Source organism: Pelophylax lessonae (genome assembly GCF_965119305.1).
Source record: "Pelophylax lessonae genome assembly, chromosome: 9".
Taxonomy (NCBI): Eukaryota; Metazoa; Chordata; class Amphibia; order Anura; family Ranidae; genus Pelophylax; species Pelophylax lessonae.
The window spans coordinates 56,083,008-56,100,572 of record NC_138776.1 but is presented as its reverse complement, the minus strand read 5'-3'; the positions used below and the strand labels follow the sequence as shown (position 1 = coordinate 56,100,572).

At 43.3% G+C, this 17,565-nt stretch overlaps 1 protein-coding gene across 1 annotated transcript in view; it reads right to left on the bottom strand.

The window, feature by feature from the left end:
• Positions 1 to 1,606: 1,606 nt before the first annotated feature.
• LOC309563774 (pancreatic lipase-related protein 2-like) overlaps positions 1,607 to 17,565 on the bottom strand; it is a gene marked incomplete at both ends in the record, with an annotated part of 31,738 nt that continues 15,779 nt past the window's right edge. Inside the window, 4 exons of the mRNA XM_082268378.1 lie at positions 1,607 to 1,688; positions 2,577 to 2,744; positions 10,487 to 10,598; positions 16,982 to 17,108. Of these exons, the coding sequence (XP_082124504.1) occupies positions 1,607 to 1,688; positions 2,577 to 2,744; positions 10,487 to 10,598; positions 16,982 to 17,108 (489 nt within the window). The remainder of the gene's footprint in view (positions 1,689 to 2,576; positions 2,745 to 10,486; positions 10,599 to 16,981; positions 17,109 to 17,565) is intronic.

The window sequence follows — 17,565 nt, the reverse complement described above, 5'->3', positions numbered from 1 at the left end:
GATCAGTGGAAACAGGATGCACCTGGGCTCAATTTTGAGTGTTATGGCTAAGGCTGAATACTTGTGCACATGTGATTTTTTTATTTAATACATTTGCAAAGGTTTCCATCAAACTTTTTACATTGTCATCATGGGGTATTGTTTGTAGAATTTTGAGGAAAATGAACTTCAATCTTATTTTAGAATAAGGCTGTAACAAAGTGAAGCGCTTTGAATACTTTTGCAGAAGCACTCTGATTCTACCAACAGCTGCCACCCTGCAGCAGTAAAAGTACTACAGGGCGGTCAGCAAGTGGTTAATCAGAGGGAAATTGTCCCAACAAACATTTTTCCAGTAGATGATAGTTTAAAATAGCCAATTCATACCTACCCCAGAATAAATAATCAATGAACATGAATGACAAAGTGATGCACACACTGGAAATGTGTAAATGGGACCTTTAAAATTCTACTCTCCCCACGAGGGAGATATTCTTTATTCTGTGGCAGACCGAACAGAAGGAAAAAAAAAAAAATCAAAAAAAAAAATCACTGGAGTAACCATTTAAATCTGAGGGAAAAATTCAAAAAGGGTGAATGACAGGTTGCTAACAGAGGTTCTAAACATTAAAAAACTAACAAACTGTTGCTTACTTCCCAACTCAGTTTGGGTAACATTGTTTTTTAACACTGGGTAATAACCATACTGCAGTGCTGTGCATATTATTGGTCAGCTGACAGCATAAAAAAGGTAGACAATTGTACACTTACAACGTTATGGTAACTGTTTAGGGAATTTATTTTTGTTGCAGCATAACTGAGCACAAAACCAGCTCCATAAAGCTATGGTCTCACCAGTTTAGTGTAAAGAAATTCAAATGGTCTACACAATCTTGACCCTAACCCTACTGAACACTGGTGGATGACCTGGAAGGGGTTGCGCAAATTTTTTTTTTGCTGCTGTGATCGCCTAAGGTGTATGAATGATGGTTTGATAGCACAATCATTTAAATTATAACACAATCATTTAAATTATAACAAAGTGCTATATCAAAAAAGCTAGTGCAAAAATTCAATAAATAAAACACACACATTAATCTTGTAATAAAAAGTAAAAACTAGAATTCATAAAGTTTATCAAAATGTGTCAATTGTTTATGGACAGTTCATGAATGAATACCTCTGAACACTGATAATGACATCTTTGATGGACATTAAGACATCCTAGGTTTTACTTTTTACTACAAGATTGATGTGATCTGGATTTACTGCGTTTTGCAATAGCACTTTTAAAACCGCATTAGCACTTTGATGTTTTGAGCGCAGCCATAGAACAGATGCAAATTGACTTCCTGCAAGTCTAGTTTGGTCCCATCACTCCTGTCTTGTAGGCCTCCTATTGGTTAGTGAGGCATCCATCACAGGTTATAAAACCGAGTAATGGAATGTAGAAGGGATGGAGCCAAGTGAATCCTGGAGGCATTCAGTGTGTGTATATATCTCCATTCGTTTATATAGTGGTGCCATTGGCAGGGACTATAGATGAGGAAAGCCGTTTGACAGCTTTGATAAAAAGACTCTACAAATCATATTTTTTTTCCTTCATTTTATTAGCCATCTATAAAAATCACTGAGGATGAGATGAGGAACATTCTTCCAGAATCTGCATTTTGTCTTCTTCAGTCAGGTCATCTGCACAAAATTTGCATCTGGAAAAGATTATACAACATGAACTAGCAATATAGTTTCAAAGAAAATACAATGCAAGATAAAATTTGGGTTTCCTAATCAGAAGGACATCTTTAGAGCACATCTCAAAAGCCAAGCTCAGGAGTGAGGACCAGGCCCTGCAGTGGAGAAGCTTTTCTGCTTCAGTGTACTTTACTTCACCCCTTTTTCTAAATTTTTTGCAGGCCAAATCAGCATAAATATTTATCACAGGTCAGCAAGAAACTGTTCTGCATCCCCTCCTAAAGGTAAAAATGAAGATTGCCACAAAGTTACGCCAGAGAAAGTCTAGGCCCCGTTCACACTGGGGCGATCTGACTTCCACGGGCGACCTCACAGGTCGCACTGCGACCTCGGAGCAGCCGGCACGGACTTCATAACATTGAAGTCAATGCAGGTTGCTCCAAAGAAGCTCCAGACCCTTTTTCTAAGTCGGAGCGACTTGTGTCACTATTAGAACGGGTCCACAGCTTTTCTATGCGAGGCGACCTACGGCGACCAGGTCACCTGACAGGTCACCCCAGTGTGAACGGGGACTTAGAATTGTTTGTTTTTAAAAATCACTGTTTTTAGAATGCCACCTTTAGAGCTCTACACAGATTACAAAAACAATTCTCAAAAGCCAGAAATCAATCTGCTGACTTTTACTTGATTATATACAGATCCCCTTAGCTTTCACCCTCTTTATAGACCCATATCAGCAGCCAACATTCGCAGAACACGGTTGGCCTTCAACAGATTAAGACAGACTTGCACCTACATTTCTTTTGGATATTTCTTGTGCCAATCCTCACTTGACCGATTGTACCCAAGGCTTAGTCTACTTCAGTTTAAGAGATGTAACAAGAAATTCTATAAGGGATACATACATCTCCCCACTTGGTCCATATTGCACAACGACAACCGAGGCACCTAGTTTGGGATGTAGGAAGTAGAGTGCCATTTTATGCCAAATGAATTCCACCTTATGGATGGGATTGACTTCTAACCCCACATCAATGAAAGACGAGTAGGTTAAACCAGAACGAAGGAGTCCACTGCAAACAAAGCAAAGAGGTAATTGCCAATCCTTCTGTTAAAAAGAAAATCATTTAAAGTTTGACATTTGAGAACACATTCAAAATGAATAACTATTCATATTTAAAAATCTAATTTTGACATTTATGGCTTCATCTTTTCTACTTTTGAGTCCATAAGATTTGCATATTACAAAGATAGGACCTGCTGTCTACTGTGTAGTACTGCACAGCCATTGTGCTGCTGTATTGTGTCCTCAGCAAGACATCCAGATACACTCTGCAGTTTTGCATCTACAAAATGTTACATTATCATCGTCTTTTTTACAAAGCCTGGGGTAAACTCAATCCATGACACCTCACCTCAAGACTCTTCCAGCACTGGAAGGGCCATCATCTAAACCCTGGAAATTGTGATGCTTCGTAAGCAGAGTAGATCTTTGGCTTATGCTATAGCTGTAAAAACCCTCCCCCTCCTACACCTCAGAACCACCAATTTCCTGCAGCTTATTTACAGCCGCTTCCTGATTGCCATTTACCTGCCATTTACCAGCTTACGCATGCATTTGCAAATGTGTGCAACTAAACCTGTTAACTAGAGTTGAGCGGACACCTGGATGTCCGTGTTCAGCGGGTTCGGCCAAACTTGAAAAAAAAAAAAAAGTCCGGGTCTGTGTCCCGGACTTTTGCCGAACTTTTCCCGGACACCGAACCCCATTGAAGTCAATGGAGACCCAAACTTTCAGGCACTAAAATGGCTCTAAAACACAAATGGAAAGGGCTAGAGTGCTGCAAATGGCAGCAAAACGTAGTTAAGAGCATGGCAAGTGCTCTGCAAACAAATGTGGATAGGGAAATAACTTAAAACAAAAAAAAAAAAAAAACAGAAAAATAAAACAATGTTCTTCATCTCTGAAGGACGAGGTCCATATGGAGTAGGAGGGAGGTTGTGGATGTGGGGTTGTCATAGGCGTGTGCACAGGGTGTGCCGGGTGTACCTGGGCACACCCTAATCACCTAGGGCACATAGCATTATCGCTCTGTTTGCCAATGAGGAGATGGGAAAGATCTCCCTCGGACCTACTCTGCTCCATTTCACTTTGTCAGCAGGGAGAGTAATGTATCGGGGCCATGTACATGTAGGCAAACACATGCATGTGTATTTCAACTTTGGGGTGCACACCCTAATGCAATAGGCTGCGCACACCTATGGGCGGTGTAGGTGGAAGCGGTGGTGGAGGAGGACCAGGGCCAGATTAAGAGCATCATGGGCTTGGTGCTGAGGATTTTGAAGGGCCTTAAGGGCCGTGCCTTGGCATGCACCCAGAGGAGGAAGGGTGCAGCCATGCATGCCTAATTCAACATGGGATGCTGTCTCTGAAGCCCATAAACACATCCATGCATCGGCAACTGTCCCTCCTTGTCCGGCCTTCGTGCTGTGTGGGGAGATTCTGAGGGAGCTGCCTGGGGAAGCGAGCATAGAAGCCAGACTTCTGTGTTTACAAGTGACAGAAGAGCGGTAACAGTGAATATGGCCAACCCGGGGCCTATATTAAGGTAGGGGCCTGGAGCTGCAGCTCCAATAGCCCCTATGTTAATCTGGCCCTGAGGAGGACGAGGTAGCCAACACTGCTTTTTTTCAGAAATTTTAAATGAGGGTACACCCCAAAAAAGAGTGAGAAAGAGCAAAAATAGAACAATGGCTGGGTAAGGTCGGTATCCATCGCTATTCTGCACAAGGTACGGAAAAGTCCCGTGGGATCCATGCCTGGTTCATTTTAATGAACGTGAGCTTGTCCACATTGTCTCTGGACAGGCGGCTGCGCTTGTCTGTGATAACGCCCCCAGCCGTGCTAAATACCCGTTCAGATAATACACTGGCTGCAGGGCACGCCAGCACCTCCAATTGTGCCCAATTTGGAGACCCAGAAGTTGAAGGGGGCAGACCCGTCATTCAGTACGTCTAGGCGTGTGCACACATACTGCTCCACCATGTTGGTGAAATGCTGCCTCCTGCTAAGACGTTCCATATGAGCTGCTGGTGCTGCTGTTTGTTGTGGCGTGCTGACAAAGCTTTTCCACATTTCGGCCATGCTAACCCTGCCTTCTGAGGTGCTGGCGGTGCCCAGGTTGCATTGGCGACCTCTTCCTCCTCCTTGTGCTTCCACTGTGGCCCCGCTGTCATATGGGAATGCCAGCAGCATCGCGTCTACCAGCGTGCGCTTGTACTCGCGCATCTTGCGATCACGCTCCAGTGAGTGAATTAAGGACGGTACGTTGTCCTTGTAACGGTGATCCAGCAGCGTGGCCACCCAGTAATCAGCACAAGTTAGAATGTGGGCAACTCGGCGGTCGTTGTGGAGACACTGCACCATGTAATCGCTCGTGTGTGCCAGGCTGCCCAGAGGCAACGAAAGGCTGTCCTCTGTGGGAGGTGTATCGTCTGTGTCCTCTGTATCCTCTCTATCCCCCCAGCCACGCACCAGTGATGGCCATGAGCTGGCCTGGGTGCCACCCTGCTGTGAACATGGTTCCATCTCCTCCTCATCCTCCAGAACTGTGCCCCTGCTGGACAATTGTGTCCCTGGCGTTTGTGTGTGCAGGAACCCACCATCGGAGCCCCTTGTGAATGACTGCCCTTAAAGCCTTGGAAATGTTACCTCTTCATCCTCCTCCACATCCTGTGCCACATCCTCTTCCATCATGGCCCGAATTGTTTTTTCAAGGAGGCATAGAAGTGGGATAGTTAAGCTGACAACGGGGTCATCGGCACTGGCCATGTTGGTGGAGTACTCAAAACTCAAAACAGCGCAACAAGGCACACAGGTCTCGCATGGAGGCCCAGTTATTGGTGGTGAAGCGGTGCTGTTCCGCAGAGCGACTCACCCGTGCGTGCTGCAGCTGAAACTCCACTATGGCCTGCTGCTGCTGCTCGCAGTCTTTCCAGCATGTGCAAGGTGGAGTTCCACCTTGTGGGCACGTCACATATGAGGCGGTGAGCGGGAAGGCCGAATTTACGCTGCCAGGCGATCAGCAGCAGGGTGAGAACGCCGAAAGTGCGCACAGACGGCCCGCACTTTCTGCAGCAGCTCTGACATATCGGGGTAGTTTTTAAGGAACCTCTGCATCACCAAATTCAGCACATGCGCCAGGCAAGGGATGTGCGTCAAACCGGCTAGGCCCAGAGCTGCTATGAGATTTCGCCCGTTATCGCACACCACCAGGCCGGGCTTGAGGCTCGCTGGCAGCAACCACTCATTTGTCTGCTGTTCCATGCTCCTCCACAACTCCTGCGCGGTGTGTGGTTTTTCCCCCAAACAGGCAAGTTTTAAAACTGCCTGCTGTCGTTTACCCCTGGCCGTGCTGAAGTTGGTGGTGAAGGTGTTACGCTGTCAGGATGAGGAGGCGGTAGAGGATGAGGAAGCGGAGTAGGAGGAGTTAGGAACAGGAGGCAAACTGAAGCGCCCTGCAATCCTCGGTGGTGGAAGGACATGCGCCAAATTGCTATCCGCCTCAGGCCCATCCGCCACTGCATTTACCCAGTGTGCCGTTAGGGAGATATAACGCCCCTGACCGTGCTTACTGGTCCACGTATCGGTAGTTAGGTGGACCTTGGCACAGATGGCGTTGCGCAGTGCACACCTGATTTTTTCCCCCACTTGGTTGTGCAGGGAAGGGATGGCTTGCCTGGAAAAGTAGTGGCGGCTGGGCACGACGTACTGTGGGACAGCCATCGACATAAGGTTTTTAAAACTGTGCGTCTCCACCAGACGGAATGACAGCATTTCAAAGGCCAAGAATTTTGAAATGCTGGCATTCAGGGCCAGGGATCGTGGGTGGGTAGGGGGGTACTTCCTCTTCCTCTCAAGTGTTTGGGAGATGGAAAGCTGAACGCTTCCACGGGACATTGTGGAGATGGTTGGTGGCCCAGGTGGTGGTGTTGCTGACAGATTGTCTGTTTGCGGGGTGGCAGGTGCCGGTATCACTACAGATGTGGATGGAGCAACCGAGACTGCAGCAGAAGAGGAAGCAGGATGAGCCAGAGACGTTTCTTGGTTTTGAAGGTGTCTACTCCACTGCAGCTCGTGCTTTGCACTTAGATGCCTGATCATGCAGGTTGTGCTCAGGTTGAGAAGGTTTATGCCTCACTTCAGGCTCTGATTGCACAGGGTGCAAACCACTTGTGTCCTGTCATCAGCACATTTTCTAAAGAACTTCCACGCTAGAGAACTCCTTTGAGCTGGCTTTGCTGCGCTCGTTCCCTTGCTGCGTTGGGCAGTAGCAGGCGTAGTGTCTAGGGCATGGCTGCTCCGCACCCTGCTCCCTCTTCTGCTGTGCTGGTGGCTCTGTGCGACCACCGCCTCTTCCTCCAAACTACTCAGGTCACCTGCATGACCTTCATTCCATGTGGGGTCGAGGACCTCATCGTCCTCCACCCCTGCCCTCCTTGTCGGTCTCCACAATTCTGAACGCCGCAGCAGTTGGCACCTGCGTTTCGTCATCATCGGAGACGTGCTGCGATGGTCCTTGCATGTACTCATCTTGAGAAAGTGGTTGGGCATCGCTGCACTCAATCTCTTCCACTTCTGGGGCTGGGCTAGGTGGATGGCCCTGGGAAACCCTGCTGACAGTTATCAAAAAGAAGAGACTGCTGTATGGCTTGGGGCTCAGACTGCTTGCCCGATTTGCAAGCGGGTGAGGTGAAAGACGGTTGGACATCGGCTGCAGGTGCCAACTCTGACCTTTCTGCAGTAGACTGGGTGGGAGACAATGTGAAGGAACTGGAGGCACTGTCAGCAGCAAACCAATCTACTATCGCCTCTACGTGTTCTGGCATCATCACTTCTAGAGGCGTATGATGCCCTACCAAATACTGATGCAGGTTCTGTCGCCTATTAACACTTGAGGAAGGCGTTTCACTTGTGCGTGTAGCTGGCACAGATCGACCACGTCCTCTCCTTGCAACAGGAGCTCTACCAGCAGCACCACGACCCAGGCCACGGCCCCTATTTGACGGTCTCCTCATATTTCTGTAATTTAGGATCTTGCCCTAGCCCTAGAAAGGTGTTTATTGAATAGCGGAACAAAACAGTATCGCACGGGTGTATCTCAGTGTCAAATATGCAAACTATGCCGCAATTTAATGTTTTTTACCCCAAAAGGGTGTATATTGAATAGCGGAATAGGAAAAAGGATAAATAACGGTGTATCTCACACGTACAAACACAGACTAGGCCCCGATTACAATTTTTTGTACCCTAAAGGGAGGATGAGGAAGAGTAGGAGGAGTTGGGAATAGGAGGCAAACTGAAGCGCCCTGCAATCCTTGGCGGTGGAAGGAGATGCGCCAAACAAATTTAAAAGGTGTATCTCACACGTACCGATACAGACTATGCCGTAATTTTATTTTTTTTACACTCCAAAAGGGTGTATATTGAATAGTGGAATAGGAAACATTTTATAATACGGTGTATCTCACACGTACAAACACAAACTAGGCCCCGATTACAATTTTTTGTACCCTAAAGGCAGGATGAGGAAGAGGAGGAGTTCGGAACAGGCAGGAGGCAGACTGAAGCACCCTCAAATCCTCGGCAGTATGAGATGCGCCCCAAAAATTGGAAAGGTGCATCTCACACATACCGACACAGACTATCCCGCAATTTAATTGTTTTTACCCAAAAGGTGTAGATTAAATAGCGGAATAGAAAATATTATCAAAAAAGGTGTATGTATCTCACATACAGAACCAGACTAGGCCCCAATTACTATTTTTTGTACCCCCAAAGGCAGGATGAGGAGTAGGAGGAGTACAGAACAGGCAGCACCCTCAAATCTTCAGAAGTAGGAGATGAACCCCAAAAATTGGAAAGGTGTATCTCACACGTACCAACACAGACTATCCCGCAATTTAATTGTTTATACCAAAAGGTTTTTATTGAATAGCGGAATAGAAAATATGATATAAAATTGGTGTGATTTATCAATAGCACATGTGAACAGCAGTGTCTTATATCATTCAGCTCTGTTTAAGTTTGTAATTTTTAAATAGATTAGTACAGACTATGCCACAATTTAATTTTTTAACCCAAGGCTGTATATTGAATAGTGGAATAGAAAAAAGTATAATTTTTGAAACCACTCAATAGCACATGTGAACACAGCAGTGTATTATCACAGTCAGCACTGAAGGAAAAACGCTGCACAAAGTGACTGATAGAAAAAGACGTCTTCCTCCTCCTCAGTGGGCAAAAAAGATTGTTTCACTGCACCCCACACACAGCAAAATCGATGTGGACCAGCTCTGCTGCAGGCTATGGAGGGAAAAAAAAAAAATTCCCCTTTTAAGTTTGTAATTTTTAACTAGATTAGTACAGACTATGCCACAATTTAATTTTTTTAACCCAAGGGTGTATATTGAATAGTGGAATAGAAAAAAAAAAAAAAAAAAAAAAAGTATAACTTTTGAAATATCTCAATAATAGCACATGTGAACAGTGACAGCAGTGTATTATCACAGTCAGCACGGCACAGCACTGAAGGAAAACGCTGCACACAGTGACTGATAGAAAAAGACTTTTCTCCCCCCCTCCTCAGTGGGCAAAAAAGATTGTGTTCACTGCACCCCACGCAGCAAAATCGATGTGGACCACTGACACCTGCCTATCTCCAGCCTCTCCCTAAAAGGATCGGTCACTGCAAACTCCCCCCACACAGCAATATCGATTGTAGAACACTGACCCTAAAAATCAGCAGCCTCACCCTAAAACTCGCCCTGCCTAACACACTCCGACCTGTCCCTCAATTCTATCCGGACACAAATGATTTTTGTCTGTCCCTAATCAGCAGCCAGCACGTATGATGTGTGCTCTGTCCCTGAACTAACACAGCAGAATGACGCAGCGGCGCTGGCTCGAACTTATAAAGACTTGGTCACATGCTTCAGATGGCCAATCACAGCTACTAATACATTTGTAGGCATGGCTGGGATGGCTTAAGGCACACCAGTTAAACGCTTGTTGATTGGCTGTTGAAAGCCCGCCATGAAAAGCGCGCCAATGCATACAAAACCCAGAAATAAATGAACGAACACGGATTTTTACCTGAATATACAGTAAAGTTTTCGGGTCCGTGTTCGGGTAACAAAAATCCAATTATTCGGTACGAACACGAATAATACAGTCAGTGTTCGCTCAACCCTACTGTTAACGCATACTGTTAGACAGGTTAATTCAGTTGGTCGCAGGCTGGTTGGCAAGTTGTGACTGGAAACCCCCTGGCTTTGACAGGTGTTTAAAGGACCCCCATGATGGCATAACAAAGGATCTTATTGAAACAATTGGACACGTGCAGAGTGAAAAGGTTTCGGATCGAATCGTTCAGTCACTAGTTTTGTTCAATTGCGTTCAAAATGAAATTAAAGTTTAGTTTATTTTCCTTGTGAAAAATCTGGTCAATGGATTCAAATTCTTTGAACCAAAGTACAGAATTGATCTGAATATTAAATGGCTGGTTCTATTCAATCTCATTCAGTTATACTCAGCAGTCCACAAGTAGGAATCCTCTTATTTCACTTTAAGTTACTGTATTTATAGCAATATGTATGCATTTTCAAATTCTAAAATTTGTTATAATTTATTTTAGATTCGCTGAAATTTGCTACTATTGTGATTCGGAAATGTGGATACAGGCAAACGATTCTGATAAATCACCTTTTATAATGCCTCACACCAGCAACAGATACATGAACAAGACAGTCTTACCTATAAATTTCATACTGACTGGAACATACATCCTTGCCACAAAGAGACACCGAAAGAGACCCCAAAACAAACTCTGACCCAGCAATTGTGATGGATACATGGTACCTCCAGCCTAGAAATAAGAAATTTTCCAGTTAGACGAATGGCATTCTAAAAATAGAAATCATCAGGCGCCCAGGACACCAAAGGTGAAAAACGAACTAGTTGGGTAAGAAGTGATGCTAATTGCAGATGATCTGCATATAGATACCAGACTTGTATAAAGTATTCAAAATTTCTACTTGAGTAAAAGTACAAGTGCTCGATCAAAAAGTGACTTGAGTAGAAGTGGAAGTGCTCGCAGAAAAAGTTACTTAAGTAGAAGTACTAAAGTATTCAACATTTTTTTTACTTAAGTATTGCAAGTAGTTTTTTCAAAAAAATTGCTACTTAAGTACTAAAAGTAAAAAGTACCAGTAGTTTTGAAAAAAAAATTCTACTCAAGTACTGAAAGTAGAAGTACAAGTACTGTGTTATGTAGTTATTAAAGAAAGAAGTCAAAAGTTTGAACATCATATTGTTTTTTTATTATTTCAAATGATTTATTCAAATGATTAACCTAAAGGACAATCACAATTCCTTAGGCTGTAACTTTTTGTAAACAAAAAACAGATAAAGTATGTCCCTCCCTTCCCCTTTTAAAGCATCCACCTTTTAAAGCCAGGGGTGGTCTCCTTCCTGAGCTTCCTCACTCTCACAGCCAGGCAGATCACTTGAAGTTGAAGGGCCAGGGGTGGAAGGTGGTGTTTTTGGTTCGTCCATCTTTTCAGCTGATCAAAAGGCAGAACAGGAGCATGCGCAGGCTTCTTAATCGCGGTTTGATTTGATTTGCTCAATTGATGATGATGTGCCAGGCCAGCTTCATCAAACCTACAACGCTTAAAGTGAAAAATGCATCAAAAACTACTAACAAAGGGGCTGTGCTAAAAATGCTAATAAAGTGCCTGCAATTATATATATATATATATATATTCTTCTTGTATTCAAAATCATCGCCCACAGTATCAAAAATAAAGTGACATGTCTGTGCTAAATGCAGTGCAAATTATTCCCACAATGTACTGTAAATGTAATTCATATAAAATATATATGACAATGCCACAATAAAATAAGTTGTGATTGTGAATAAGTTAGGTGCAAGTTTAAGTGTGTAAACTAAACTTTATAACGAAAAGTCCATAACTGAATTGTACTGTGCAATCTAAGAAGTGCTTGTCACTTGCTGTCAGATGCTTCCACCTTTCTTCTGTGATCTGCTCAAGTAAAGTGGACTGGATAGCCTCTCTCTCTGCCTCTCACCTTAGTAGCACTGGCACTGCACTGGTTCAAAAAGCTGTCTACATTATTTTCATTATAAGAACTCGTCAGAACTCGTCAGAACATGCTTCCACCACCTGTCCTTCACACTAGTAGTGCTCATTTGCTTTGCTCAAGTCAAGTGCCACTGCCAGTGGCCACTGCAGTGCAGGCACAGCCGCACAGGCAGAGGCAGGCCGCAGGAAGCACAGGCACCACCAACACAACACTTATGGTTAATGGACCATGGATGGTCGGATAATCATCATAGCCGTCAGTCTCACTCTTCTTGGTTCAAAAAAGCCACCCATGACCCATGTGTATATAATATATTAATATTTTATATTGATTATTTGATTCTCAAATGGCACATTTGCCATGGCAAGGATTAGGCCCTCTCCACGGTCCACCTCACTCACCTCATAGAGAAGAAGATGAGATAACGAAGAAAATTCTCTGAGTCCCGCCGCCCGTGTCACAACTCCTCTCAGTAAGGGCCCTAAGGGGTGGAGTCTGAGTGACACACAACACGTCTAGAGGCAGAGACCTCGAGCGGGAAGACGGCAGCATGGCTCCTCCAGTGCGGTCTTAACTTGATGATCATGACAGTGATTCCGCGGGCCGCGGCGCGAGCGAGGCTGTGGGATTGATTGAATTGAGTTGTGCTGCCTACTGCTACACGCTACCTACTACTACTACTACTAAATTGTGAGTCAGTATATTTTATTTCATTTTTATATATAAAAGCGGTATTGTTGAGCACTACTAGCCACTAGATCTCCTGGCTGTCACTTTGTCACATGTTGGGGAATCACAGCGGCTCGGCTCCAGAAGTGGCGGGTGTCCCCGTCATCCTGCCAGGGCCGCCAAGAAGTTCATCACCTAATCTTAAGTTATTAATATCTTATGAGGAGAGGACCTATGGGATTGAAAATTGAAATAATTAAATATATATGGCTTTTTGAACCAGTGCAGTCAGTGCCACAGTGCCACCCAGACGCTATCCACCAGTGCCACCACCATTAAGTGTGTTGGTCGGTCACTCGAGCACTGAAGGAGGTGGAAGCATCTGACAAGTGAAGTGACACTTTCGATTTGCACACTGGAATTCATTTATTGACTTTTCGTTATAGATAGGTTTACACACTTCAACTTGTTGCACGCACCTGACCTAACTTATTTCATAACTTATTTTATTGTGATTTATTATTCATATTTTATATGAATTGAATTTACTGTTACATTGTGGGAATAATTATTTTCACTGCATTTAGGCTTTAGCACATTCATGTCACTTTATTTTTGATACTGTGTGGAGTGTGGGCAGGGCACTGGGGGCAACAATGATATTATATATCGATTGCACAGGCACTTTATTTGCACAGCCAAGTTGTGTTTGTTAGTAGTTTCTTGATGCACTTTAAGCGCTGTAGCACAATTTATTTGTTTGTTTCATATTTTCTTTTTATTGGAAAGATTTGGTATAGCAGCTTTTATTATACACAGCCTTTATTTTCATATGCGCTGATTTACACATGACATTATACAAATTTTTTTGAGCTTTATGTAACCTGCCATCTACTGTTCTGGCAGTGGTAATTTTTTTAAAAGTAACGAGTAACTATGCAGCACAAAAAAAAAATACTTGAGTAGAAGTATCAAAATCATCGAAAAAATGTAGTGAAGTAAAAGTAGAAGTAGGAGAAAAAAATTCTACTCTAGGAAAGTACAGATACCGCATTTCGGTACTTAAGTACAGTACTTAAGTAGTTCTACTTCGTTACTATACATCTCTGATAGATACAATAAAGAGCAATCAGAGCAAATCCTTACTGAACCCCTGCTAATATAAAAATGCATATAATCTAATTTAATATGTCTTCCAAATATGGGAAAATACTATGGGTCTCAAATATCTATAAAATTAATTATACTTAAAAGTGCTATGTGCCATCAAAAAATGGTTATATATATGTAACCAAGTGCAAAATTAGTGCAATTTCTTTCACAGATAAAATGCTGAAGAACATTGACCATTTCACTGGAAATGTATGTAAAATGCCTAAAAACTTTTGGGCGGGGCTTCTGGATGCCGAAGGCTACACCGCACTGAACACACATGCTAGCTTGAGACACAGTATTTTCACATATTTGGAAGACATATCAAATTAGATTATATATACATATTTTTAATTTATATTAGCAAGGGTTCAGTAAGGATTTGCGCTGATTGCCATGTTTTATTGTATTCTTGCCATTATGGATGGTAAACCTCCCCCTCTACACCACCCTGCAAAGAAACACCCAAGATTCAGAAGGTAGATGTTTAGCTTTCAATTAGAACAAGCATTAAATCAGCAAAGTCCATATTCACATTTGCACACTTCTGCTGGTAATTTTTCTAAATTCAGAAAGTACTACATTTTTTATCCTTACGCTGCTAGCAGTAGTAAAATCGCTAGGAAGTTGTATTATACATTTGTTTTAACTGTCTTTTTACATTTCTTCAGTGGCTTTCTAGTTTATAGCCTAGGCAAAAATGTTCTACATCCCAAGAGTCTTTATGTGCATTTTAATTCCATCTGGAGGAGGGACTCCGCTATTGCCTTCCTGAGCTAAGAGCAGATGGATTCCTTGAAGTAAATGCTACATCACCTGCCCTTAAGAATGTCTGCAGCTAAAAATGCTATGGGTTTTTGTTCAAAGGGATTTGTTGAAAGGATAGAGACTTGGATGGATGGGTAAATATGCTTATATTAAAATGGTGTTACTGTTTTCAGTATATGGTATTTCGATATAGTTCCACTTTACCATTGGCCTTCAAATTATAATCCAAGTGTTATATTTACCAAAGTAATAGTTCAAATGCATTTTTTATGGCAGGCATTAACTTCACTAGTCCTCTAAAGTTTACATTTTGAATTGGGAATTCTAGAGACCCTTCAAAGCGCAAATCTGCCATTTGCACCACACTATTTTGGAAAAACCTCCAAATTAATCTACTTTCATTTTAGTTACATAGTTACATAGTAGGGGAGGTTGAATAAAGACAATAGTCCATCCAGTTCAACCTGTGTAGGTGTGTGTGGCTGTAATCATCTCACATAGCCCTGAATGTTCTGATCCTTGAGATGTATGTCTAAGACTTTCGAAAGCCACCATACTTCCCGCAGAAACCACCTCTTGTGGTAGAGAATTCCACAATCTTGTAGCCCTAACAGTAAAGAAGCCCCCACGTTGCCCGAGGTTAAAACGCTTCTCCTCTAAAATTGCATTGTAAGCCCTCATGCAATCCCTTCGACTGAATAGCTGTTTTTCTATGCCCAGATCCCCATTGAGATATTTATAAATTGCCATCATGTCCCCCCTCAGGCGTCTTCTCCAGGGAGAAAAAAAAAAAAAAAAAAATCAATCAAGTGATTGCAGACGCTCTTCATAATTAAAGGTCCTCCAATCCCCTAATCAGATTAGTTGCCCTTCTCTGGACTCTCTCCAGCTCCAACACATCCCTCCTGAGGACTGGCGACCAGAACTGGACAGAATACTCCAGATGTGGTCGGCCCAGAGGCCCAGAGTTTTATAAAGTGGAAGGATTATAGTCTTATCTCTGGAATACATCCCTTTCTTTATGCATGCTAATATTCTGCTGGCTTTGGCAGCTGCCGCTTGACATTGCCTGGTATTGCCTAATCAACCAAGACTCCCAGATCTTTCTCCATTTTTGATTGCCCCAAGGGTTCCCCCCCCCCCCCCCAACGTATATTGTGCCTTTATGTTTGTCCCCAAGTGCAAAATCTTACACTTCTCCACATTAAACCTCATTTGCTATGTCGTTGCCCACTCCGTTATTTTGTCCAGGTCATTCTGTAGGATATCTGCTTCATGCTGTGCAGATATGCTTCATTAGAAAAATCTTTATTCCACTGAAAAGGAAAGTGTTCTATTTGGTCTTTCAGCGTCCAAGGACACAGCCCGCTTGGTCAATTACCATTGGTAAGGATGTGCCGATTACCTACAGCCTCTTACTATATTTGAGCCTATCTGCTGTTCTTATTAGAGGGGGCACATTTAACTGACAGGTTGAGCAAGCAGAGTTATTGTATATTACCTCAAGAACGGTAAACACTGCCCGCCACAATTAGTCTCATGCTACTTTGAGCATTAGCCCATGACTGCAGACAGTGGCTGGCTACTACTGGCTTTGTAGTTGAGCTGCAAGCCAGTGACCTAAAACAAGAACTGTACACACCCAGGTTGAACGTGATGGTACTGTGACTTTTCAACTTCATCTACTAAGCAACCAGTCAGCCAAGTATCAAATTCAGAATTCATATATTTTTATGACCTGTGACAATTCTACATGGCAACCTTCATAGGTCTCAGGACATTTTAGAGAGTTCTGAAAAGCACTCAAAAGATTATCTACTCAGATATGCAAAGCAACACCTTATTACCCTTTCCTGCAGCCAGACCTTAAGCCAGCCATAGACTGTTTGAATTTTGGCCGGTTCAGCAGGGACTGCCTGAGAGTCAAACCATGTATAGGCAGGCTGATTGTACCCAATTTGACCTGGGTACAACCAGCCTGTTGGCTACAGCTGCTAGCAATAATCACTGTTCTCCCAGCCAGAATGGCTTCCCATGCTGTCCACTGGGAGAACACAATAGCTCCATGGGAGGCTTATTCTCCGCCCCCCCCCCCCCCCCCAACTCTGGCTGTAGGAAAGAAAAAACACACAGTCTATGGCTGGCTCTCCTCCTTGAAAAACGCAATGGCTGACTGCATTATCAAGCAGAAAGGTGAAGCACACAAGACCTGTATGTTTAGAGTAGGGTTGTATGCATCTTAAACTATAAAAAAAAAAAAAAAAACCTTCAGGAAAGTGAATTTCTCTGGAACACAGTATTAAAGAGCTGCTGGATCAAGATATGGTCCTTGATTTCTAGGGATGGTCAGAGTTTGTGAACCAGTGCACACTGGAATAATGGGCTTCTGGAAAGCCAGAGTTGATTGCTGGTGGGAAGACAAGGAGAAATCAAGCACCATCACATTCGTTTTGGAAAAAACAAACAATTGATGCCCAGATTTGCACCACATAGGAAGCCAAGTTCTCATTGGTGATAAAGCACTTAGGTCAAACCAGTCAAGGAATTGCATACGTAGAAAGTTATTGGTGCCTCCAGCATCAAGGTAGAAGGTCTGTCTAGTGGTTGGATCTTTGGTATAGCCATCAGCATAATAACCCATGATGGCACAGCTTTTGTTACTGCAGGGGAAGCCAGCACCCTGCAAAGAGGAAGAGGTTACAAATATGATAAGTTTATTATGCATCTGTCTTCCAGGCAAAAAACAAGCCATATTTACTCTGTCAAGTGTCAAAGACATGCAATTGTGATACCATGCAATCTATACATTTTTCCTTTTTCAATTTTCTTTAGATGACCTACCAACTATGTAGTGCAAGAATGCTTAGGTGAACCAAGCCAAAACTACACATGCAACACATCTAAGGACTGGTAAGTTGCAATATTACATTTGGCTTTTGTTTGATATTTTAACCTCTTCCCACCAGTTGTACACATTTGTGGGCAACACAGAGGTGGGTTTTATTCCATGCTGTCTCCTATGCATTGCCGTTTCATGCTGGGAGTGAGCATACCGCTATGGTTGTGTAGTCACTGATCGCTCCTGGTCACAGTGACGTTTGGGAGTTAGTAGGCTGTGGCTCCGATCATGTGACCAC